Source organism: Sapajus apella, unplaced genomic scaffold, assembly GCF_009761245.1.
Source record: "Sapajus apella isolate SASKATOON/1434 unplaced genomic scaffold, GSC_monkey_1.0 scaffold66, whole genome shotgun sequence".
NCBI classification, from domain to species: Eukaryota; Metazoa; Chordata; class Mammalia; order Primates; family Cebidae; genus Sapajus; species Sapajus apella.
The window spans coordinates 9,365,522-9,391,231 of NW_022437006.1; the positions used below are offsets into that span (position 1 = coordinate 9,365,522).

The 25,710-nt window shown below is 39.0% G+C and overlaps 1 protein-coding gene across 5 annotated transcripts in view; it reads left to right on the plus strand.

The window, feature by feature from the left end:
• The window catches only part of ANO6 (anoctamin 6), a 189,717-nt gene that overhangs the window by 141,502 nt on the left and 22,505 nt on the right, over positions 1–25,710 (plus strand). For all 5 annotated transcript variants that reach the window (XM_032248381.1, XM_032248379.1, XM_032248383.1 and 2 more), the window contains 7 exons: positions 2,345–2,405; positions 9,344–9,486; positions 11,576–11,653; positions 16,365–16,587; positions 17,609–17,778; positions 17,959–18,056; positions 24,539–24,669. In XM_032248381.1, coding sequence (XP_032104272.1) covers positions 2,345–2,405; positions 9,344–9,486; positions 11,576–11,653; positions 16,365–16,587; positions 17,609–17,778; positions 17,959–18,056; positions 24,539–24,669 — 904 coding nt within the window. The remainder of the gene's footprint in view (positions 1–2,344; positions 2,406–9,343; positions 9,487–11,575; positions 11,654–16,364; positions 16,588–17,608; positions 17,779–17,958; positions 18,057–24,538; positions 24,670–25,710) is intronic.

Genomic DNA, 25,710 nt, shown 5'->3' on the forward strand with positions numbered 1-25,710 from the left:
ATTTATTTATATATTCATGTATAAGTCTTTCTTTTGGAAAGAGAGTACTCACTAGTTTACAGATATGCTTACCTTTTGAAAAATTAAAAATAGAAATATAAAACCAGGGGCAAGGAAATTAGGAAACAATTATGAAAATAAGCGTTCATACTGTTTTTGTGATTATTTAATAAGATTCTTAGCTTTCTAGCTGGCAGGATAAAAGGTAAATATGGTAAGTTCTAATATTTTGTTCATAGAAGCACGTTTAGTTATAAAATTTTGATTTTGCCACTTTGCAGGAAGAAAGCATAACAAATTGTCATTTTCCCCCCAACATTCTAATTGGTTTATCTGCTTAAAATCATCATGCCTACATATGCAGCTCTTTTTTTTCTTTCCTGCTCTATGTGACTAAAGCAGTACGCTAATTCAGACTGCTCTTAACACAGCTGTCTTGCCCTCTCTGTGCCATTCTGCCAAGCAAGCTAAGCTAGGCGTCATACCAAGTAAGCTCCTTGCTTCCTTTTTCCCTTACTTCCTGTTTTTACATAGTTGATGGAACAGAGCAAAGAAGTCAGCCATCTTATTCTTTCTCAGGGGTCCAGGATTTTCACAATGTGGCAAGAATACAAACTTCATCCAGGCCTAACTCCCCCTCATAGGAGTGCCAGGCATGTCCCTCACCTTGAGCAAGGCGGCTGGGGTGATCTTGACATTGGCAGTACACTTGCTCTTTCTTAATGCTCCCATTCTTTCCTCTAGCACTGACAGACGCATTCCTGTTGACTTTTTCTCAACAGAGTAGAGCTAAGAATTCACAGGTGGGATTTTCTTTTTGGAGTAGGTGGGCAGAAGTGTCAAAGCAAGCAGAGTGTTGTCAAATACTGAAAAGATTACATTGATTTCTGAGAAGATTACATTAAATGGAAGTAGCATTGGACAGAATCTTCAATAACACATTAAAACATGCAGAACTGGTTTTTATGACACCTTTTTTTTTTATCATAATTTTACAATAAAGGATAAGGCATAACATTAAAAGTTAACTTGGAGAAGACGGTTCCATAAGATTCAAAGCTGAAAGATTTGAAATATGTGATCTGTGAAATCCCTGGACTGGAGGAGTAGGTGGAAAGCCTTGTTCCCCAGAGCTGTCATGCATTTATTCTGTTTTCTTTGAGATGTCTGAGAAGAATAATTGGATGACAGACAATTTAGGATTGTGCCGGCTTTCTCATCACAATCAATGTGGATGATTGAACGGGCCTTGAAAATCAGATGGATGAGAAATGTAGTTATTATTTTATGAAAATAACTAATGTCTTTACATAGATGAAGCTTTATCCACTTTACATGAGTATAAAGAGCAACCCAAAAAATCACGTAAAACAAAGTAGACTTTCTACTTCGAACCAGCTTTGAATTTTCTTTAACATTTGAAGAGGGTATTTTTGTTGTTGGTGGTGGTGGTGGGTTTTTTTTCTTTGTTTGTTTTTAACCTATACCTTCTTTTTCTACCCAGTCCCTGTCTTTACTTTTTATATGATCTGTCATAGAGTAGATATAATATGCTTGCCACTTTTTTCATTATCTTTATAGTAGTTTTTTTTTTTTTTTTTTAAGAAAATGTAAAAATGCTCACTAATGAAAAATTAGTAACTAATTAAAATATGTTCCAGGAACTCATAGAGGGAGATAGGCTACTTTCATACTAGCAAAGAGATAAAACTTAGCAGAACTAGTGAATAAAGCCTCCTTTGGCTAGATATGTTATTTATCATTCATGATTATTATATTCATTGTAATGTTAGCAAAAGCACCTGTGCCTCCTATTCCAATAGAAGCATGTGTCAGTGATACTGGAAAAGCCATCATTGGGTTTGGAAAACAGAACTCTCCTGGAGGGAGAGCCACCTCGAGATAAACTTCAGCTTTGTATGTCTCTTAACAGGAAAAACAGGAATCCTGAAACTTATTCTCTGACCAGGGTGAGATGATGATAAATGTAAATCATAAATCTAAAAGTTGCTTAGGGGTCATTGTATTCCTAGAGCAATACTACTTCCTCAAATCCAATATGACAGCTCATGAGGCTTTAAACTCAGTGGAATTCCAAGAAGTATACCTGTTTCCTTTGAGATATGCAAAGCTCCATTGCAAAATACACTGGTTAATACAGCAAAGACTGTTTGCTTTTAAAAGAATCAAATTTCATCTGTAAGTATATAGTAGATATGTTTATTAAACTAGGCATCAGCTTTAAAAAGAACTTCAGCCTGTAGAATAGACAAAGCATTTCATATTTGTTGAATCCTAATAAGTGGAGGATATGACTCATTTCTATGTCATTTATATTTTCCAGAAATTGTGTATCTTTGACAGTTTTGGAACCCTCGTCTTTGCAGTATTTATGGGAGTATGGGGTAAGTTGTTTTTTATTTTTTTCATGCACTCAGTATGATAGTATTACACAGTTTTATGTAGGCTATCAACTCCCCTACAATTCCATTTATAACTGAGGACATTGTATCACTTAGCTTTTACTATATTAAAATCTGCATCAAAATATAGTGGCTTAAAACAACAAACCTTATTTCTCATATTGATTATTTCTCATCATTCTCTGGGTCAGCTGAGAGGTTCTTCAGGCTGGGCTGGCTCAGCTGACTCTAGTAAGCTGGCAGCTCCACTGGGGATAGGTGATCTGGCAACTAGAAACCTGGTTTGGTCTGTGGGGCTCAGCTGGGAAGGCTTCTCTGCCCCACATGGTCTCTTATCTTCAAATAGGCTAGCCCAGGATTGTTGGTTTCAGAGTTCCAAAGAGAAGAAAGGACAAGCCCCAGCGCATATGCATTTTTAAGGCTATGGTTGCATCACGTTAGCTAATGTCCCATCAGCCAGAGTAAGTCATATGACCAAACCAGAATCAATGTGGGCAGGTGGGAGCACTACCCAGTGGCTTGGATATAGGAGGCATGATTCATTGGAAGCCATTATTGCAGCAGCCCCACAGTGTGATACAATCTAACTTTTATGGGGGTGGAGGTCAGGAGGAAGCAGCAACACAGTGATTATGGGTGAGCTTTCTTCCTCATACACTTCTGTGTGATTGGATATTTAATAAGTATCTGCTACTCATAATAATAAACTATTTACTAACTAGAACAGATATGTTCCTACAGGATATAATTAATTCCCATATGGGAACTTTAACACTCTATTATTTACTTTGGATAGCATCATTAATACAATGAGGCAATTAACATTTTCTTTAAATGCAAACTTTAAATGTTTAACTGATCTGAACGTTCTAACACAGAAGAAAAATTTCCATTTTCAAAATTAAATGCATGTCCAATTTCATTGTATAAGTGTGAAGAACAACAGAATTCAGGTTATAGGAAGGCGGAGGAAAAGAGTGAACCAAGTCTCTTATTCTTGAAAGGATGACACATCAATGTATATAACTCACAGAATCAGTTATTTATGGTGTCCTCAGCAGTATTTCTCTTTGGGTAGTGATTGTGCCTATGAAAAATTACCAAATGGATCACAGAACAGACAATCTGATTATTTTGTTCACTTTTTAGAGATATTGGTTGCTGCTCAGTAGATAAAGTGCACTGTTAAGGTAGCCAAACGTCCCAATCAGTTACATTGGCATTCAGCCATTTAGCATGTTTTGGCTGGAGACCAAACTTTGGCTAATATTTGACACATAGAAGAATAAAGGTTGAATTTATGTATTAAGAGCCTCTGTGCTCCTCCATTGTAAAATGTGTCAATTTTTTTTTTTAAGTAAGAGCTTAGGTGCTGAACACATGGGTCAGCACTTTTTTTTTTTTTTTTTTTTTTTTTTTTTTTGAGACAGAGTCTTACACTGCCTCCCAGGCTGGAGTGTAATGCAGTCTCGGCTCACTACAACCTCTGCCTCCTGGTTTCAAGGAATTCTCCTGCCTCAGCCTCCTGAGTAAGTGGGACTGACTACAGGTGCCCGTCCCCAGGCCCAGCTAATTTTTTCTATTTTTAGTAGAGGCGGGGTTTCACTATGTTCACCAGATGGTCTTGAACTCCTGACCTTGTGATCCGCCTGTCTTGGCCTCCCAAAGTGTTGGGATTACAGGCATGAGCCACTGCGCCCAGCCGGGTCAGCACCCTTAACTATTATCCTAACTGTACTCTCAGCATTGAATCATGATGTAGAGCATTCTAACACATCTACTGAACTCCATATACTAATGGATGTTGATAGCCCCAATTAAGATATTTGAAATAAAGCAAAAAAATATATGTTAGTTTTCGCACTAGAAAGACAAGCCTCAAATTTCTTAGCTAACCTTCCCTTGTCTGATCATTAACTACGCCATGGTTATAGAACTGACTTACACATTGGCTGCTGATTTTTTTCTGATTTTAGAATGCAGAAAATATTTTAGCATTGCCTATAGCGTCATATGTATATCTTTAAGGATATATATGACAAACTTTTTAGGTGCTTTCTGTGGCTTTCCTTGTTACTTCTGCTTTGAGAACCACTGCTCTGAACCACTTTATAGAAAGTCTGGAATTGCAGAACCAACAGGTGACATCCTCATGTGAAGTTACTTATATCACCACCATCGTGTTCCTGCGGCATCTCTCTTGTGCTCAGATGCATATGGCACTTAGAGTATTTTTCTGCTCCCTAGAAATTATAAAAGTTGAGAGTAGAAAACCTTTTGTAATCAATATAATAAAAATCACATACTTATTTTTTAAACGTCCATCCTTTTAAGATAAAGCAGGCTGTTCATACTGATTCATAGAGTCCTAAACACCAACCCATGGTTGAAGTAAGAGTTCTAAACACATCCTGCCCACTCCTTTCCTTGTTGCATCTTGCCTGCTTACACCTGATTCTCCCTGAATCAGACTCTTGGCTGCATGACTGCGATGTTTAATTTTCACCTGTGAGGGGTGAGTTCTAAACTAGGCGTAGTTATTTCCACCAGTCATCTGGCTCACTAAGGACCTGGGGAATCAGGAAGCCTAACTAGCTGCAGTTGGGGATCAGAAAACAGCTGTTGTGACTGTTACTTCCAGACCTGTGCTGCTTCTGCTGGGTCCACACCAGCAAAATAATGCAGCTCCTACTGCCACCACCCCAACTCCATTCAACTCAGTTTCTGACTTAAGTGACATACAAATGCCTCTGACAGACATTTTTAAAAAAATCAGATCTGGAACCCTAGAAACCCAAAAGAGTTTCTAGTCCTTGAGTTAGGAAGTTGCAATAAACAGCTGGGCACAGTGGCTCATGCCTGTAAATCCCCGCACTTTGGGAGGCTGAGGCAGGTGGATCACTTGAGGTCAGGAGTTTGAGAGCCTGGCCAACATGGTGAAACCCTACCTCTACTAAAAATACAAAAATTAGCCAGGTGTGATGGTGCACACCTGGAATCCCAACTGCCTGGGAAGCTGAGGCACAAGAATCACTTGAATCCGGGAGGCAAAGATTGCAGTGAGTTGAGATCACATCACTGCACTCCAGCCTGGGCAACAGAGCCAGACTCTGTCTGAAAAAAAAACAAAACAAAACAATAAAGGCCAAGCAAGTTAATCTAACATCCCTGCCTCTGTGGGTTAAGAGGCCTGAATAGTTTTGAGGCCTGTTAAAACATCCTAGACCTTCAGCAGCAAACTCTTACAGCAACCAGAACATTCCTGTCTACCACAGTGGGTCCTGTCTTTAGACACTGCAGGATATAAGACCACCAGCACTTTACTGCCCTGAAACCTTTTTATGTATATGGGCATCTTCTTCATCTGATGCATATTTTGTTTAGATATAATAATATCCTGATTAAGAAGAAGAGCTCTTAATGATCCCCAAGACCCAGACAACCTTTTTTTTCTCATTATATGTTGATATAAGATTTTTAACTGTGTCTAGTCAAGCAGCACCTCTGGTTTGCCAGAGAACAGAAATGCAATGCTTCCTGCTGGAGTTCTGTCAATTGTCTTATTGCAGCTGTAGACAGCAAAAGATACAGAATAGGAATTCCTGTCTGTGATCATGCACAGTCACCCAGGGCCTGGTGTCCTCAATGTGGGACACACAGCATTGTGAGTCAGCACTGATACGGTGCAGGAGTACTCCAAAGCACAGGGTGACTACTAGGTTAGCAGTGCCTTCCATAGACCCTGCAGAATCTGTGGCTGAGTGAAACAAGGAACTAAAACACTTGCTCATTGCTCCATCTCCCAAGGGTTTCCCTTCAAGGATTTGCTAACAGCTCATTATTTCTCACCAGGCCATGTCTTGTTTGCATTGCAGTCCTATCACTTTCTAGGCAGAACTGCTTCCTGTAGTTCAGGATTTGGTAGCCAGAAGCATTTTTACTCCTGATGTTCAAGTTCAGGGAGAAGGGAAGAGGGCATCCACTGTTCTTCCCTTAAAGCACCGACTAGAGTTCTTACGTTGCTCTTCGTGAGAAAAGTTAAGAATATTTTCATGAATTATCTCCTGTTGATACTGGATAGATAGACACTAGATAGTTACATTTCAGTGGGCATGATAGACAGTAGACCTAGAAGCCGATATAGGTCAGGATGCATGAGTGCTATGTATTAATATTTTGAAGGGCAGAAGAAGGGTTGACATAGGGAATAAAGTGGGCACTTCCTGAGAGAATGCACATGACCACTGGAATGATTTCATAGTTACAGAGGGGGAGACAGCTGAGGGAGCTGAGGGGGTCGGGGCATATGCAATACTGGCAGTAGGATTCTTGGTATATTAAAAAGTAGGGTCTTCTGTGGATGGAGGTGTACAGGGGTTTATCAAGGAGATCTGGAGGCTTGCGGGACTTTAGTAAAGGGATGGTGTATGTTATGCTGCTTCATATGCAGCCTAAGGCGGGTTGGCTCATGGGTGACTCGTTCCTCCCAAAAGGGTCTCTTTGGGGAGTTTCTGCCACCTGAGGCCAGCATGACTCAGCTGGGCAGCAAGACCAGCCAGTCACAGCTCAGTCCACAAAAGGACCTAGTGCCCTTTAGATTTCCATCCCATTGACAAAGAAGCCAATACTCACTTCATTTCCCCATGGGCAGGGACAGGAGCACAAATGTCTGGTCATTTCTCAGTGGACATCACCCGCTATACAAAACACTCAACATTTGATCCTGATTCCAATATCAAGGTTATTTCTACTCTTACTGTTCCTGGAAAAGTAGTAGTCAAAACAAACATTACTAAGAAGTAAGTTCTTTTAAACATGTTAGTTGTTTTTGCCATTGGGGAGTGCTGGATTCATGCTCCTTAAAGGTGTATCCCTCAGGCTGCCTGCTGCAGGGTTTGCGGGATCTGCAGGATTTCATTCTGGCTCTCTTTCATTTACTCTCTACTCCAGTGAGTCTCCACCCTCACTGTTTATTAAATCTTAAAAAAAACAAACTATGCTCAGGCCCCATTCCAGACCAAAAAAATCATAATTTCCAGGGTGGCACCTGGGTTCAGTATTTTGTAAAAGCTCCCTGGTCCTTCTTACATGCAGCCAGGGTGTGAATTACTACCCTACACCACATTTAGTGATCTTATTCTCTTATTGCCCCAGTTGCCACTTAAAACAATGAAAATCTAGCTCAGCCCAGATCTTCCCCTATGTTGTAGACTTGTACCTGTCTACTGGACATTTCTTCCTGATCATAACCAAACCAGTTGTTTCTTCTCGCACACTTGACCTTCTTAACTCACTTTCTATTTCCAAGGAATGCCACTAGAATTTAGGATATTGCCTGAGCCAGAAACCTGCTAGCATCCTTCTGTCATACCTGCATCCATCTGTCTACCTGCTTAGTATCCCCCAAGGATCCTACCACATCATGTACCTGCCAGTAGGTCTCCCCGGCCCTAGTCTCACTCTAGACTACCTTCAAAGTCTCCTCCAGCTGTACGTCAAACTCTCTAAACTCCTTTCAAAGCATGCAAAACCCTTTGTGATGTGCTCCTGCAGAGCTCTTACCCGGCTGCCCCACCTCCATCCCACCTTTCATTTGCTACCAGATTATTTGCAGTTTGGGGTAAGTATCTGGCTCTCTGGCCTCATTGCCTTTGCATGTGCAGCTCCCTGGAGGCAGGTGACCTTAGTGTTCCACCCACCACCACTTTCACCTGATCAGCTCTGAGGTATCTCAGGACTCATCATGGTGGTCCCCTCCACGCCTTCCCCAAAACACCCAGTTAGATGTTCTTACTCTGTGTGCCCAGAGCAACCTGTGCTTACCTTTATCATAGCCCTCTTAATAATCGACTATACCTGTCACTTCAAAGATAGTATAATTCCCATATATCTAGGAGCTTCTTGAAACAGGGACTGTGTCTTGTTTTCTCTTTATTCCCAGCTAATAGTAGACACTCAAAGAATATTTGTAGATAAAACAGTGGTAATTACAGAATTTCTTTATAGGAAGGACTTAGGGTTAGCAGTCTGATTAGAAGGGCATAGGGGATTTACCCTAAAACTGCAGTTTGCAATTAACATTTAATGTATTTATTTAGTATTTGAAGTTAAAAATTCTGAAAAATGATTCCTAAAAAATTATTTTAGTTACACTTTACATAAGATTGAGGAAAAACACCAGTTTTCCATATGAATGAATATTAATTTATTTGGGACATCCTAAAGTGTTCCTCTTCCCCTTTAGGCCCTTAGGAAGAAAGGCAGGGTACAAGGAGAAGGATGTGGTGAAAAGCAGATGAAGGATGGACCATCAGCTGCTTTGGAACTATGATCATTACTTATGTTTTTGCTGGCAATAAAGTGCTGGAACATATGCTTCAGTGTCAGACATACTTACGTGTCTTCTGACCATCACATTATTGCCTTTCCCAGAATCTATAGTCTATATCATAATGTTGTAAATTACCAACATTTTCTTTAAAATCATATTTTTCCCTTTTTTATAATTTAGATTTGATTTGCCACATACAGTAGTATTATGGATGATATGGTTTGGCTCTGTGTCCCCACCCAAATCTCATGTTGAATTATAATCTCCATGTGTCAGGGAGGGGCCTAGTGGGAGGTGATTTGATCATGGGATTTCCCCCTTTCTCACTCTCACCTGTCGCCACATAAGACGTGCCTTGCTTCCCCTTCAACTTCCACCATGACTGGTGAGTAACTTTCCTGAGGCCTCCCAGCCATGCAGAACTGTGAGTCAGTTAAACCTCTTTCCTTTATAAATTACCCAGTCCAGGTAGTTCTTCATAGCAGTATGAAAACTGGCTAATACAATGGATAATTAATATTATTCAGTACAGATTTCTGAAACATCAGTCATCATCGAAGATCTACACAATCTGTTCTCTCCTTGTTAGTTACCTTGTTTTTGGAGTTTTGGAAGCGACGCCAAGCAGAACTTGAGTATGAATGGGATACTGTTGAGTTACAGCAGGAGGAACAAGCCCGGCCAGAATATGAAGCACGATGTACTCACATAGTGATAAATGAGATTACTCAGGTAAGGAGGATCATATTTAGATGCAGTTTAGTCTACTTACTGCCGTGGTTCTCCTCCTTGGCAGCACATTAGAATCACTTGGGGGAGCTTAAAAAATATTGATGCCTTAGGTCCATCGCTACATACTCTGATACTTAGTAACCTGTAGGTGTTCAGAGCACAAATTTTTTTAAAGCTCCTTTGGTGATTCTAATGTGCAGCCAAGGTAAAGAGGCATTGCTTAGAATAGTAGACACAGGAGATAAATGGGGTCCCTTCTTTCATAAAAACAGTAAAAATTCAAAAAAATAATTTTTACTGTGACAGATGTATAAGGAAAGAGGCATTAGATTTTATAGTTGATTCTCAATTTTTCACATATACTTTAATTATTCCGGCCTCTTATTCATCCTAGACCGGCTGCCCCTTTATCTTGCAGTAAGCCTCAGTCACTGCTCCACCTTCTGGTTGGGATGTGGAGAAAGTCGTGTGGCTTTTATCCTAAAGTTGGAGGAAGGAAGAAGGGAAATATTTTTTGAGGTCCAACTACATTCAGGTACTGTGCTAGGTATTTTATGTAATTGGAAAGGTAGATTTGTTGCTGCTACCTTTGCTCCAAAAATAAAATTATATTCTCTCTATATAAATAGTCCAAAGACCCTGAAAGATGATTTTTAAATTGTCTGCATTCTTGCTCCTATCAACACAGAAAACTTTGAGCTTGAATGTACTTGGAGTCATCAGCCTAAGAACAGTAGGTTCTGAATACGAATAGCTCTTGGAAAGAAAATGCTTTTACCAAGAACGTCTGAAAATGTTCTCAACTATAGGTTTTATAAATTGAGTCACAGATTTACAAAATGTTGGCACTAAAAGGAACTGGAGGGAACAGTTCAACCTCTTCCTTGTACAGATGGGAGAAAATGAGGTTCACTTACCAGTAGAAAGTGACATTTGTCTTTCACAATGTAACAAGCTTCAAATAATCCCCATTATGAATAGTTCCTGCTGTTTACGAGGGAGGACAGGGTCAAAACATATGTTGTTGAAAGATTGTATATTCAGAAATGAAAGCTGAAACTTAAACAAAATTACATGTTTATAAAGTCGTTTGAGCACTAAAAAAAATCTTATAATATCAGCAACATGGGCAAAATACTGAAGAAAAGACAATTTGGTCATTTAAACCTGCCAATTTTATAGTTAAAGTTGCCAGCTTATAAGTTAAATTTCCTTTGAAATGTTCCTTGTTAAAGCATTGCAAGTGAAGCTTCCTTTTTCTTTATGGTTGTTCGCCTTTCACTTTTGATGCCCACATCCCCTCCCTTTGATAAGTCTCTGATGCCAGAGTTCCTGTCTGAACACAGCAACTTACTAGTTGGGTGATCTTGGACAAATTAGTTATAACTTCTCTGTGCCTTAGTTTCCTCATCTATAAAACAGTAATAATAGAGTTGTTTCCTCATGATTGCAGCTAAGGATTGAGTTAATGTATAAAAGCTACGTAGAATAGTGCCAGGCACAGAGTTAAATACTATGTGAGTATTTGCAGCTATTATTAGGCTGCTCTTATAATCCAGGAAAATCATGTAGAGTGTTGATTTCTACTCTTAAGAACCTAAATATATTCTTATAAGCTATAAAATAGAAATCCTCTAAAAATGTATCATCATTCAAAGTTAATATATAAAGCTCAACCAAGAAACTCATAGTGGAGACCTAGTATTTGCAGACATCTGTGAAATTTTTTGCCCTGCCTGGGCTCTGTGCTATTATCACAGCAATTTCTAAAACCTAAGACAAGCTCGGGAGTATAGCTTTACAGCTTGGCACCATCAGACACTCAGATTCCTGAGCTTGGGTCATGACCGATAAACAGCTTAATCATGCTTGCTTTTTCCAAAAATGTGTTAAGATGAACACTGCACATGTTTTGTGATGTGTGACTTTGAAGTTGTTAACAAAAAAGTGCAATTATGAGTAATGAGGCTATGCTTGCAAACTAATTTTTTTTACATTAAGTCTAAGATTTATTGGCCAGGCAAGGAGAAAAATGATTTTATTATAGTAATCCCTTTATTGACTGAACTTTTTTTGTTTTTGTAATTAGGAAGAAGAACGCATTCCCTTTACTGCCTGGGGAAAATGTCTACGGATAACCCTCTGTGCAAGTGCTGTCCTTTTCTGGGTAATTCTATCACAAAAATGTTTTTAATGATTAAAACTGTTTTTATTATGTAACAAATTTTTTAATATCTAATTTTAAATGTTGAGGAAACTAAATGCTGAGCTTGGATACTATATGGTCTCAGGGAGAGAGAGTCAAGACCAGCCTGGCCAACATGGTGAAACCCCATCACTACTAAAAATACAAAAATTAGCCAGGCGTGGTGGCGCACGCCTGTAGTCCCAGCTATTCAGGAGGCTGAGGCATGAGAATCACTTGAACCCAGGAGATGGAGGTTACAGTGAACGGAGACTGTGCCACCGCACTTGACTGGGCAACAGAGCAAGACTCCATCTCAAAAAAAAAATAAAATGTAGTAATACCCTTAACAAAAAGATATTGGGAACTATCAAAGAAAACATAAAAACTATTGAAAGATGTAAAGGAATCCTTAAATGAATGATTCTAGACAGAAATACATTTTTTCTAAAATATCAGTACTTGTTAAGTTAGTTTTGGGTTTATTGATAGAATCATATTAGCAATGTAATAATTTAGTGAGAGTTTTATTGGCTCAAGAGCAGCCAGATTCTAGAATAGCACATGAAGCCCAGAAATAGCCCAATATCAATAAAAATGTAATGTGTCAGAAGAGAGGCATTATAAATCCATCAGACAAGTGGAGATTATTCATTAAATAGTAATGGACTACCTGTTAGCTATTTGAGGAAAACATAAAGGTTAAAATCTTACTTTAAACGACATACTATAATAGATTTCAAAAGTATGTAAGTGTATACAAAATATCAGAAGATATATTTGTTAACAATAGGGCAAACAAGAGAGATCAGTACCTTTAAGGGAAGGATAAAATATGTAAAGTGGTTTTAAATATGCATGCAATGCATACATTACAAAAAAGTAAAGGCCAGGCATGGTGGCTCACACCTGTACAGCACTTTGGGAGTCCAAGGTGGCAGATCACCTAAGGTTGGGAGTTCGAGATCAGCCTGGCCAACATGTCAAAACCCAGTCTTTACAAAAAATATAAAAATAAGCCAGGTGTCCGCCCGTAATCTCAGCTACTTGGGAGGCTGAGGCAGGAGAATTGCTTGAGTCCAGCAGGCAAAGTTGCAGTGAGCCAAGATCACACTACTGCACTCCAGCCTGGTGACAAAGCGAGACTCCATCTCAAAAAAAAAAAAATTAAAAACTACAAATAAATACTGATGAATATATGATCTTAAATGTAAAAAGATTTTCTCAACTTACTAGCAATAGAACAAGTTTCAGAGGAAAACATTTAAATGTTTCCATACATCAAAAGTGTAAACAAAATACCGGAAGATGTATTTGTTAACAGTAGGGCAAACAAGAGGTCAATACCTTTAAACATAGAGTCCAGATAACCTAGAAGATCACACAAAAGATCTCAATGACTAAAGAGACAACGTAAATATGTATTTACAAAAGAAAGAATATAATGAACAATAAGCATTACAAAATGCCAAATCTCAATAGTGATTAAATTCATTCACATTTAAAATGAGATATGATTTTTCACCTCTTGGTTGATAGGACTCAGTGTTTGTGAGGGTGAAGTACAACAGTCAGCTACTCTGATACGAGACTATTGTAACTCTGCACTGCTCCAACTTCCTAGAAGGCAATTGGGCAATTGTGTGTCAAGTCTCAAAAAATATTCATATGCTTTAATCCACTAATTTAGCTCTTAAGACTTTCAGTCAGGAAATAATTGAAAATGGTAAATAAATGTAAGACTTACATACTTATCACAACATTTTATTTGTGTGTGTATGTACATGTATATATATACATGTATATATATGTACACACACACACACACACACACACACACATATCTCAACCAAACTATTCTACTTCTCACTCTTCAAACAGTGGCATATTGTGCAGCCATGAGAAAGTATGGTCATGAAAATATTTTAAGTCATATAAATATGCTTATAGTTTATGATAGGTTTAAGGGAAGGATAAAATATGTAAAGTGGTTTTAAATATGCATATAATGCATACATAATCCTGAAGGAATTGTGCCTACATGTAGATAGTAGATAATTTTTTTCCTATTTAATGCTATTTTTGTTAAGAGTCAGTTATGGTTGGCAGAAAATCAGTCTTCAGTTGGTTTAAACAACAGCAAAAGAGGGGAAGGTGGGATTTATTCTTTGAAAATTCCAGGCCTGAGGTATGGCTTCAGTCAAATCTAGGTACTGCAGACCAGATATTATCAAGGGCTGTGTTTTGTTCCCTTCGTCCTGTGTCAGGTGGCCTCCTGGGCATGGCGGGGGGGGGGTCTAGACACTTCCTCATGGTAGCAGAATGGCTGCAGCATTCCAGGTGTCACATCTTCCAACCAAAGAGAAGTCTTTTTTTTTTTTTTTAGCAGTTTTCTCTATTGACAGGGGAAGCTTCTCTTTCCCATGGGCACTAACAGCTGTCTCCTCACGTTCTTAGTGGCTGTTACTTAGTTACGTGTCAATCCCTGGATCAGTTGCTGAGGCCGGTGGGATGTTCCCTGTTTGTCTCAAACCAATCATGTACCTCTGGAGCACATTAGGGCAATCCCACCCAAACTCCAGGACTAAAAACAGGAAGAGTTATTTCCCCTGAAGCAGAATCTGGGTTCTCTTCTAGGATGGGCAACAGACCCAGGTTAGCAAAAGCAATCAGTGTGACTACAGGGTACTTAAAAATTGTCCACAGTGACCGTATTCTAAAGTTATGATCTGAAAAGTATTAAAGTTAAATCAGAAATAAGTTACAAACTTGAAGAAAAAGAATAAAAAGCTTCCTGTCCCTATGAAGAAATAATTGAAGTATGGGAAGAACCCCAAAGAAATATGGGAACTTAAGTTTGAAAAAGCTCTGGAATGAATTAGAATTTATTTTGTAAACCATGTCGGGGAGGCAGTGCCGTGGAGAGGAGTGTGTCTTCAGTATCTTAAGAGACCCAAGTTCTTTTACTTACTACTTATCTAATCTTGGACAAATTGCTTAATGTCGTTGAGCCTCTATTTTCACATCAGCAAAAGAGAGATAATGTTATACTACCTTCCTCACAAGCCTGTTATGAGTAAACAAATATACATGTACTAAGGTGAACAGAAAGCATTTAAAGAATGCTATCTTTATCATTATTTAATACAAATTATTGAGATAATTTTTAAATATATAATATTTAAACAGCTTATATGTATTGTGCTAAGAGAGGATGACTTGATTCATCTTTTGTAACTTTTCTCTCAGCCTTAACTAATTTTTACATTTACACACACAAATCTTACTCATTTCACAAGTGCTGAGACTTAACTGTGAAGGAAAGGAAATAATGAGAAAGATACAGGGGAAATGTAATGCCTTCTCTACAAGCAGATTGCTTAAAGAGCAAGAAAAACATCTTTTTAACACTTTACTTTGGTTGCCATAATCATAGCTAATACTTATGTAGTGCTTTTCATGTTCTTGAGCTTAATATTCTGTTTTTACCTAAAGTAACTCATTGAATCCTCAACAATTCCATAAGTGTTAGGTGCCATAGTATTCCTAATATACAGGAGAGGATACTGAAGCCCCAGTAGAGCTAGTATTCAAATAGAAGAGTCTAGCCCCAGGACCATCCTGTGATCACTCCCTTTACTGCTCTCCACAGGTGACAACTGGCCTCTCTGTTACTATCAACAAGATATAGTTTGCTTTAACCTCAATTTCCCTTCTCTGAAACATTTCTGTCATCACAAGCAGTCGCACACCTTCAGTGCATGATCCTGGAGAAAGTAGATTTAGGGAAAACAGTTTAAAGATGCCTCTCCAACAGTGTCTAGTACTGTATATCAAGTAAGGAAAATTCGTGGGCCTTTAATTTGCGTCATTCAGTGGTGAGAAATCTATTTACTGAGAAAATGAAAATCTCTCTTACTGGGGATTATGCAGTCAAAAATACAGTGGACTACTGGCATCAATCTTCTGGAAATGCAGGTACAAATGACTGCCAGTTTAAGGTTATGAGAACTGAGTGTGAAAAGTGTGTGAAGCTTTTATCAGCAGAGACCTGCTGCCAGTACCAACAGTTAGCTCAGGGCACCTCTGTGCCAGCTTCACTGGCTGTGCTCAGACTCTCCCTTGCTACAGTGATTAAAACAAAAGCTAGCACCTGCTGACACTTGAATTGGTGATAGCTTCTCTGTTGCAAGGAAATGGTATCTTCTTAATGGAGTATGACTGAGCAAAAAACATTAACTCATAACTTAAATAATTTAATAATTGTAGAAGTGATGGTTTCTTTAGTCCTATACTCAGGTATTTTTTCCTTCTACCAGAGTATGCTACTAGTTGTTCCATTTTTATGCTGTCTGAAGATACTCTTTTTTAATTGACTTTTTTTAAGAGTGATTTTAGGTTTACAAAAAAAATGCACAGAAATTAGTTCCCAGTTCCCTCTCACCACCCCCTGCACTCAGTTTCTCCTCTTGTTAACCTCTTACATATGCGGATGTGCCTTCTTTTCACATCCATCATTCCTTTTCCTTTTTAAAAAAATTTTTAACATCCCAGAATTTCTACTTCCCTGGTATCACTTATGTGAGATTTACATCACTTTACACACCGCCCTTGTTAAGTGTGGGGTCAGTTTTTAACAGTGCAAATGCAGTTATTGGTGTGTCTCATGCTACTGTGTTTATTGTGCTTTCAGATTCTATTGATCATCGCTTCAGTTATTGGGATCATTGTCTATAGGCTCTCAGTGTTTATTGTATTTTCTACACAACTTAAGAACCTTAATGGAACAGACCCAATCCAGAAGTACCTGACTCCACAAACAGCCACGTCCATCACGGCCTCCATCATCAGCTTTATCATTATCATGATTCTGAACACCATATATGAAAGAGTGGCAATTATGATTACTAACTTTGGTAAGGTCCTACTATAGCTTAGGTAACTTCTGACATATTTTTTAGAACCTGGCAAAAATAGAGACTGTTATCTTTTAGGCTTTTCAGTTCCAATAGATTACAGTTTTTAAACATACTTTTTCTAGCATGTATGGAAATAAATTATCTACAGCTTTGCATTAGTAAAAGGGACAAAGCAAAGACAATCATTATAATGTCCAAGCTCTGTGTAAACAGATCAGTGTTGAATAATATTTTCAATTACATTAGATCACGTACTCTATGGTTGAAAGTAAATAGTCTCTTCATTGCAAATAAGTGGAATAGGGTCATGGTTCCAGTGGCAAATAGGTTCCTCTGTTGCTGAGAGGAAAGCTATCACACTACTACGTGTCTTCCCCCGTGCTGTTCATATTAATATAATTCTCATCAGCCCTGGATTTTGTAACATGTTTCTTCTCTCTGGCTTGTATCCCAGGCAGCTGCTTAAGTGTCCAAGTTAAGTGCTTCCCACACTGCATTCGTCTGAGTCGCTCTCTGAATGGCCTACTCAGTAGTCATCTAAAATGATCAAACTGATTCAAATTCCACACTAGGATGACCTATTTTGTCTTTCCCAAATGTCTCTACCAAGTTGCACCTTGTTTTGCTTGTTTTCTTCAACAGACTCACCTTATTGCAATTCAGGAAAACAAGAGAATATCATTTAGCAGGCAGTTCAAAAATAATTTTCAGTCTATTATACCTATAGCAGTTCTTGCTTATTTGATAACACTGTCTTGTAAATTTTAAGGAACAGTTGATTTTTTGTCGGGGTGGGGAAACGTGGGCTATTGTATTACTACAATAAGGGAGAACTCTTAAAACAATGTGCAAACTTGGAATTAACACTGTGGCTATATTAAGGAATTCAAAACAGCTTAAATGGAAACAGTGTGAATTGTATTTTTTTAACCTGTTAACTCATGTATCAGTATTTTTTGTTAGAGTCTCAAAGCTGTTCACAATTTTAAAATCTTGTTTGTCTTTCTTTTAACTACAGAACTCCCAAGGACCCAGACTGATTATGAGAACAGCCTCACGATGAAGATGTTCTTATTCCAGTTTGTCAACTACTACTCTTCATGCTTCTACATAGCATTCTTTAAGGGCAAATTTGTAGGCTATCCAGGAGACCCAGTTTATTGGTTGGGAAAATACAGAAATGAAGAGGTGTGAATATAGAATTGTATTCTCTTGCCAATTTAAGCTGAATTAGTTATTTATTGTAAATTCCTTAGATTTATTTTTTTTAGCCTAAACAGAACAAATACCAGAAAAATAGAATTAATGCCTATATTTCAACTTAGACCCATTGAATATTTAAAGGAGATTTTCTTTTTAACCTTCCAGTGTGACCCAGGTGGCTGTCTTCTTGAACTGACAACTCAGCTGACAATAATCATGGGAGGAAAAGCAATCTGGAATAACATACAAGAAGTACTATTGCCGTGAGTGTTAAATTGTGTAACCATGGGTAACAGGACAAGGGATAGAATAGCCCACCCACCAAAATCATTTGCCTTCATATCCACATAGCTGCATGTTCACCTCTAAATGGATCAGAATCTATTATTATTATTATTATTATTATTATTATTATTATTTTGAGATGGAGTTTCGCTCTTGTTACCCAGGCTGGAGTGCAATGGCGCGATCTCGGCTCACCGCAACCTCCGCCTCCTGGGTTCAGGCAATTCTCCTGCCTCAGCCTCCTGAGTAGCTGAGATTACAGACACGCGCCACCATGCCCAGCTAATTTTTTGTATTTTTAGTAGAGACGGGGTTTCACCATGTTGACCAGGATAGTCTCGATTTCTTGACCTCGTGATCCACCCGCCTCGGCCTCCCAAAGTGCTGGGATTACAGGCGTGAGCCACCGCGCCCGGCCCCAGAATCTATTATTATTAAAGGTCTCCAGACAACATAGTCCAACCAACAGTGTAAATGTAGTCAGGATCTAATAATTGTATTTTAAAACCTTCTTTATATTTAATGTAAATCCCCATCTGCTATAGTTTATACCTAGGCTATAGTTATTGTTTGTAAGTAGGCTATTGTTGGTGACTGACTAATCACAGCACTTTGAGAGATAGCACTGGTTAGAGCTGTGAACTATGTAATTCCACAATTTCCCACATCCTTCTTCTCTCTTCCCTATATATTACGCTTTTAAAAGTCAGTATGAATTTTAGTCACTGTATTAAGTTTAATCTACCAAACTATTCTTATGTGTATCTCCTTTTTGCTAATGAAGAGCTGTGGTTTAAAGAGGTTAAATGATTTACCCAATTTCACATTAGCATTAAAAGGCTACTGTGGGATTCAAATCCAGGATCCCATGAGTCCCGACTTTTAAGAATAGAGGTTCTGTTAGGATCCTAAGGCACTGGGATACATAATGTTTTAAGAAATAATTGTCTAAAATAACCACAAAGGTTTTGACTTACTGTTGGTTTCCTAAAAAATTGAGAACAACAAAATAGTTGTACTTCAGATGTTAACTAAGATTTCATTGCCTGTTATAATTTTCACTTAATCCCCCTCCCCTATCAAAGAGTAAAGTCTAATACCATCTGCAATTTCTGCAAATTTCAGAGAGCTTTTTGTTTTGGTTTTCTGTTGCTGCTGTAATAAATTACTGCAAGATTAATGATGTAAAAACAACACAAATGTAATATTTTATGGTCCTGGGGGTCAGAAGTCCCAGTAGACTAAAATCAAGGTGTTGATGGGCTGTGTTCCTTTCCAAGGGCTCTAGGGTACACCTCTTTGCCTTGCTTAGCTTCTGGAGGCCACCAGCTATGTTCCCTGCTTTGTGACCTCTTCTCCATCTCAAAGCCAGCAAAGTTTCGTTTTTGTGACTGATTTCTGTAGTCACCTCTCTTACCTTCTGTTGTCTTCCCCCGTTCTCCTTTCCTTGTCTCTGTCATCACCTCTCCCCTTCTTTTGTTCAGAAACAAAAAACGTCCACCTTTATAAAAAGTCTTTTATCCCACTATATAGCTGGGAATTTTAAAAAATTTATCACCCTTCTTTATAGGCTCCTGCCTCCTGCCATGTTGCCCTCTTCCCTCTATCACATACAGCTTCTCTCTCCTTTCTCCTCCCACTCCTGGCTTTTCTTTTTTCTCTTCCCTAGTCATGAAGTTTCTGTTCATTCTCTTTGTTGAGCAGTTAACTCACTCTGGGTTTCAATGCATCCTTCCAGATTTCTTTGCCAGGTCTATTCTCCATCTTCAATGGAAACTTTCAGGATCTTTCTCTAAACAAAGATCTTCCTTCCTCTTCCTCCACCCAAAAAGGGATTCTGGCTTTAGCCGTGAAATTCATTTTTTTAATCCTATTCTGCAGAAAATACCCTCACTTTCATTGAGCTCATATTCGGATTTTTCTAGATAAGTAAAAGTAGGTGATGCATAAATAGTACTGTGTTTGTTTCTAAATGAAAACAAATATATAAAACAGAGGAAAGTCTTAATCCATTCTTAGATTAAAAACTGTTTTCTGAAAAAGTAGGTTAATTATTTAACGCCTTGTTTCAATAACATTGGTTTTAGCAACTGTTTCCTAAACTGGTATTGAGAAATTCTTATGAAATGAAATTTGTTCACATGAAATATTTTAAAGTAAGGATGAATTATACTATCCTTTACTTTACTATACTATAGCGTCATTTTTTGGTATTTAAATAGTAGATGGCTATATTTTTCCATTATATACGTTTATACATGTATATTGTAACACAAATACTCTTCTTATATAAATAAGTGTACTTATTTGTATAATAAGAAAAAAGAACTGTTTTAGGAGAAAATGTCCCTTATCAAGATAGGATTTGGAAAGAGGATAAGCTATAGGCAGAGTCCTAAATATAGGACTTATATCCGTGGCTTATACTTTCACTTCAAGTAAGCTCATTGTTGAAAATTACAGTGATATAAACTTTGCCTTCAAATTCTTCTGTTTTCTTGTCTGAAAACTGGGAATGCTGAGTGTTAGCCAAATTAGAGAGTGACCGTTGTATAGGTGCCAGTTTTGTTACCTTTTTTCATTAAATTCATAAATTAGGATTTCACAAAATCCTAATTTATCAAAGATATATCAGTTGTCTTTACTATCCAAAGCTATACCCACCCCCAAAACTAGATAAGAAGAGAGAGAAAAGCCTTCTAAGTCAGCAGTTGTTTTCACATCATGTAAGTATGTCAAGAGAAACATGGAGAAATGTATTTCACCACACACGCACCTTCCTCTCTCGTCCTTCCTTCCTTCCTTCCCCTCCCTGCCTTTGGGCCCATACCCCTTGACTGTAGTATTCTTGGAACAAGGAAAGGAGCATATCTGGCTCAGGGATCCAGGTTTCTTTTAGGGTCTCCCCAGTACCTGGCATATGACAGAAACTTAGTAGGAAGCAGCTGAGTGAATGAATGAGTGCCTTGTATGCTTTAGATACATCACATCAGTAAATTATAGCATTGTCAGCGGGACTCAGAGAGCAAGCTCAGAGCCCTTTGGCCTTCCCAGTTCCACTTAGTATTTTGATATTTAAGGCATTCCTGGGGATTTTATTCTATTCTTGATAAAAAGGCTAGTATAATTCCTGTGTTAAATAACTCACTCTGGAGAAATTTTTATAACAACATGTCAGGGATAATAATGAGAATTAAGTATCCAAAATACCTATAGTGTCATTTTTTGGTATTTAAATAGTAGATGGCTATATTTTTCCATTATATACGTTTATACATGTATATTGTAACACAAATACTCTTCTTATATAAATAAGTGTACTTATTTGTATAATAAGAAAAAAGAACTGTTTTAGGAGAAAATGTCCCTTATCAAGATAGGATTTGGAAAGAGGATAAGCTATAGGCAGAGTCCTAAATATAGGTGTCTTCACTATTCACACTCAAAGTTTAGAAACAATCAACCCACACATAAAGTAGATTCAGCTAGTCAAGTATGCTTGTATTTCAAAATTAGCAAGTGGGAATACTGTAGAATGTCCTAAACAGAAATGATGATTATCTCCAGTATGTGGATTAAATGTGATAATGGAGGTGAAGAGAAAGTGAAATGTAAAGTGCTTCTCACCTTGTTTTGTACAAAATAAGGACTTAGTAAAGCACAGCTTATTATCATGTGGCTATGATAATACACCTGGTAAATTCCTATGGAAATTATTTTGTAACCCCTGCTTCTAGCCTTGGCCAAGGAAAAGGTATCTGGTGTGTATATGTTTCTAAAAGTTCTGTGGGTGATTCTCATGTGCAGTCAAGATTGAGGTCCCTGCACTAGAAGCACAGACCAATAGAAAACCCAAAAGACCAAAGGCAAATATGGATGGACTGCAACCCAGGATTTCCTAGTATACATGAGTGGTTCAACTCGGGAAAACCAAACAAGAGGCTCAGCATCTGTAACTCAGAAAAGAAAGCTAGTGAGGAAGACTTTTAAGATGACCTGATATGAGAGGGAAGCCTAAGATAACACAAGTAGTTGCCAGGACAGAAGTGTCATCCTAAATTTGAATTCTCATGTGGTTTAGAGCCCAGATAGAAAAAGATCTACTTCTGGAAAGGATTCAGCAAGAGGCTGAGGCTGGAAGTGTGGGAGGCAGAGCAAAAGAGAAACCAATAGGAACCACACCCAGTAACCTTAGAGTTAGGTGTCATGAAGGGTGATGGAGTTGTGTGGTCCTTGGTGCCACCTAAGTCACAGTCTCCCTAGAATAGCTACAAAACTACAGATTCTGGAGCTTATCTCAGACGTTTGCACTGGGAGCCGAGAAAGCTGCACTACTCACAAGCATTCCATGTTATGCTTGTATGTGCTGAAGTGAGAACCACTGATCCAGGTGGCCTGGATCACTGAGCCAAGATTCTACATAACATGGACAATATTTACACTTGGCCTCAGCCAGTGCAGCCTGTTTGCTCAACAGAAAATCCCATACAGGGGGTTTTATGCATTAGGAAATGTGCTACATCCATTACCTATTTTGAATCATTTAATCCTGACAGCAGCCCTGGGCAATGTAGGTTTTATCACCCCATTTTATTTTTAAATTTTTATTTTTTATTTATTTTGAGACAAAGTCTTGCTCTGTCTCCAGGCTAGAGTGCAGTGGCACAATCTGAGCTCACTACAACCTCCCCCTCCCAGGTTCAAGCAATTCCCCTGCCTCAGCTTCCTGAGTAACTGGTACTACAGGTGCATGCCACCATGCCCAGTTAATTTTTGTACTGCACCCAATTAATTTTTGTATTTTTGGTAGAGACAGGGTTCCACCACGTTGGTCAGGTTGGTCTCAATCTCTTGACCTCGTGATCCGCCTGTCTCAGCCTCCCAAAGTTCTGGGATTACAGGCGTGAGCCACCGCACCTGACCCCCATTTTATTTTTTTTTTTACCAACGTTAACCAGCTAAGCAATGGCGTGTGGATTCAGATTCATGGGTGTCTGAGATCATATCCCCTCCACTTTCCACAGCCTCCTGCTGCCTCTCTAACATCATCGATGTTAGAAACCGGGAAAGATTGTGAGGCCAGAGATGTCTCCTGTAGTAGAGAGAATTTCCCAAGTAAAACTTTAGTAGCAGTCAGTGAAAAGTGAGCCCTGAGATCAGTAGCAGTGGGAAACCCAGCAGAGTGAGCCATTTGTACTGCCTGTCTTATGCCGGCTGAGTGTGCACATGTGCACATGTGATGGAGAGGATGAGGGTCTGCCTGGTTTTCTTGCATTAACTGTCCTTAACCACTGTGCAATGCCTTCTCATTGTCAGAGTTTGAAGGCCACACCCACATGTTTAATCAGCCAGTATATCCAGATGTTAGATCTGTATTTGGAGTTGTTGTTGTGCCTCTTCTGATGACTCCACAGGTAAACCACAAGCCGGCAGTTGCTTGAGGGAACAACGTTCTTTATGTCACAGGTGCACACCTCATTTTACTGCGAACTCAGATTTTTACCAAATTGCCATAAAAAAGGAGGAAGCATTTATCTCAGCCACAAGGCTTTTGAGAGAGGGAAAAAACACGACATAAAAAAGAGACAGTGGGCAGCTCAGTGGGGCACTATCCAGGGGTGGACGGAGCACTGGGACACGGTCCAGGCTGTTGTGTCCTAGCTCTTGCACTATAACTTGGAGGAGGCGTTTCACTCATCTGGTCCTTAAATGATTCAGCTTAACATAGGGACTTGGACCTATTTTATCTAAAGTCAGATTCTGTCACTTTCCTGCTCAGTGCCCTCCAATGGCTCCTCACTTCCCTCAGTATAAAAAACACCCAGAGTCCTGACAGTGGTCCCTTAGCCCTACCCTGCATGCTGTCTGTGAACCATGGAGGCCTGCTTCTGCCACTGGATCTGTGTCATCACCGTTCCCTCTACCTGGGACCTTTTCCCCCAGGTTTCTCGCTCTTTTGTCTCCTTCACATCTTTATTCAACATCACTCTGAATGAGGCCTTCACCGGCCACCATCCCCACTCCTCCCTAGACACAAATGCAAGCACTCCCTGCCCTACTTAGTTTTCTCCACAGCGCTTACCACCAGCTCGCATACTATATCTTGTTTTCTCTGGTGATTTTCATACTGGCAAGACCATTTTGATTGATGGGGGGAAATGGAAAAACAAATAACTGAAGTTAATCAAATGAAGGAAACTGACTTTTAAAAATTAAGCCGCCCACAGGAAAAAGGTAGGAGAAAAAAACAGCAGCTGCAGCTTTGATAAACCCAGGTATGTAGTCCTATTTTTCAAAATATTTTTGGATAAGGCAGAAATAAAAATAAATTTAGCATGCAAACAAAAAAATTAGTTTATTCGGAAGATTGCATGTGCAGCTTTGAGATAGCAGCAAAATACTTTTATGACCTTGGCCTGATAATATTCATTCTAATTTATAAAACTGATCTTTTTGGCAGCTGGATCATGAATCTAATTGGACGATTTCACAGAGTTTCTGGATCAGAAAAGATAACCCCACGATGGGAACAGGACTACCATCTCCAACCTATGGGAAAACTGGGATTATTTTATGAATATCTTGAAATGAGTAAGTTGTTAGTGAAGTTTTTAGTGATATAAAACACACTGGAGCATGTCGTGGATCCCAAAAGCATCTGTTATTAAGTCAAATTAACATGTAGCATATTGAAATGACGAAGAGTATGTTTTTCTCCATTAGATAAAATTATACAATCAGACTTTCAGATAAGGTGGCCATGTGTGTCTTTGTTAATATTTATGTTATACAAAGCTAGAAATGTATTACCGTGGAATGAAATGGAATATTCACTGAAGTACATCTTTACCTTAATTCTTTTTGTTTGTTTTTTGAGACAGAGTCTCACTCTGTAGCCCAGGCTGGAATGTAGTGGTACAGTCACAGCTCACTGCAACTCCTACCTCCAACTCCAGGGTTCAAGCAATTCTCCTGCCTCCACCTCCTGAGTAGCTGGGCTTGTAGGCATGCACCACCACGCCCAGCTAATTTTTGGACATTTAGTACCGACAGGGTTTCACCATGTTGGCCAGGCTGGTCTCAAACTCCAGGGCTGAAATGATCCACCCACCTCAGCCTCTCCAAGTGCTGGGATTACAGGCATGAGCCACTTGGCCCAGCCATCTTTACCATGAATTTATTTATTTATTTGTTTGTTTGTTTGTTTGAGATGGAGTCTTGCTCTGTCACCCAGGCTGGAGTGCAATGGCATGGTCTCAGCTCACTGCAACCTCCACATCCTGGGTTCAAGCAATTCTCCTGCGTCAACCTCCCAAGTAACTGGGATTGCAGGTGCTTGCCACCCAGCCTGGCTAATTTTTTGTATTTTTAGTAGAAACGAAGTTTCACTATGTTGGCCAGGCTAGTCTCAAACTCCTGAACTCGTGATCCACCTGCCACAGCTCCCCAAGGGCTGGGATTACCGGCATAAACCACTGAGCTCAGCCATCTTTACCATGAATTCTTAAAGCATTCTAATCATGTTGTCTGAGAATGAACTCAGCAAATATAATTAGGTGTGATTCAGCTTGGCCTCTAGTCCATGCAGGCACAGCTGTTGGCTAGGATACTTCTGAACTGAGTCATTTAAGC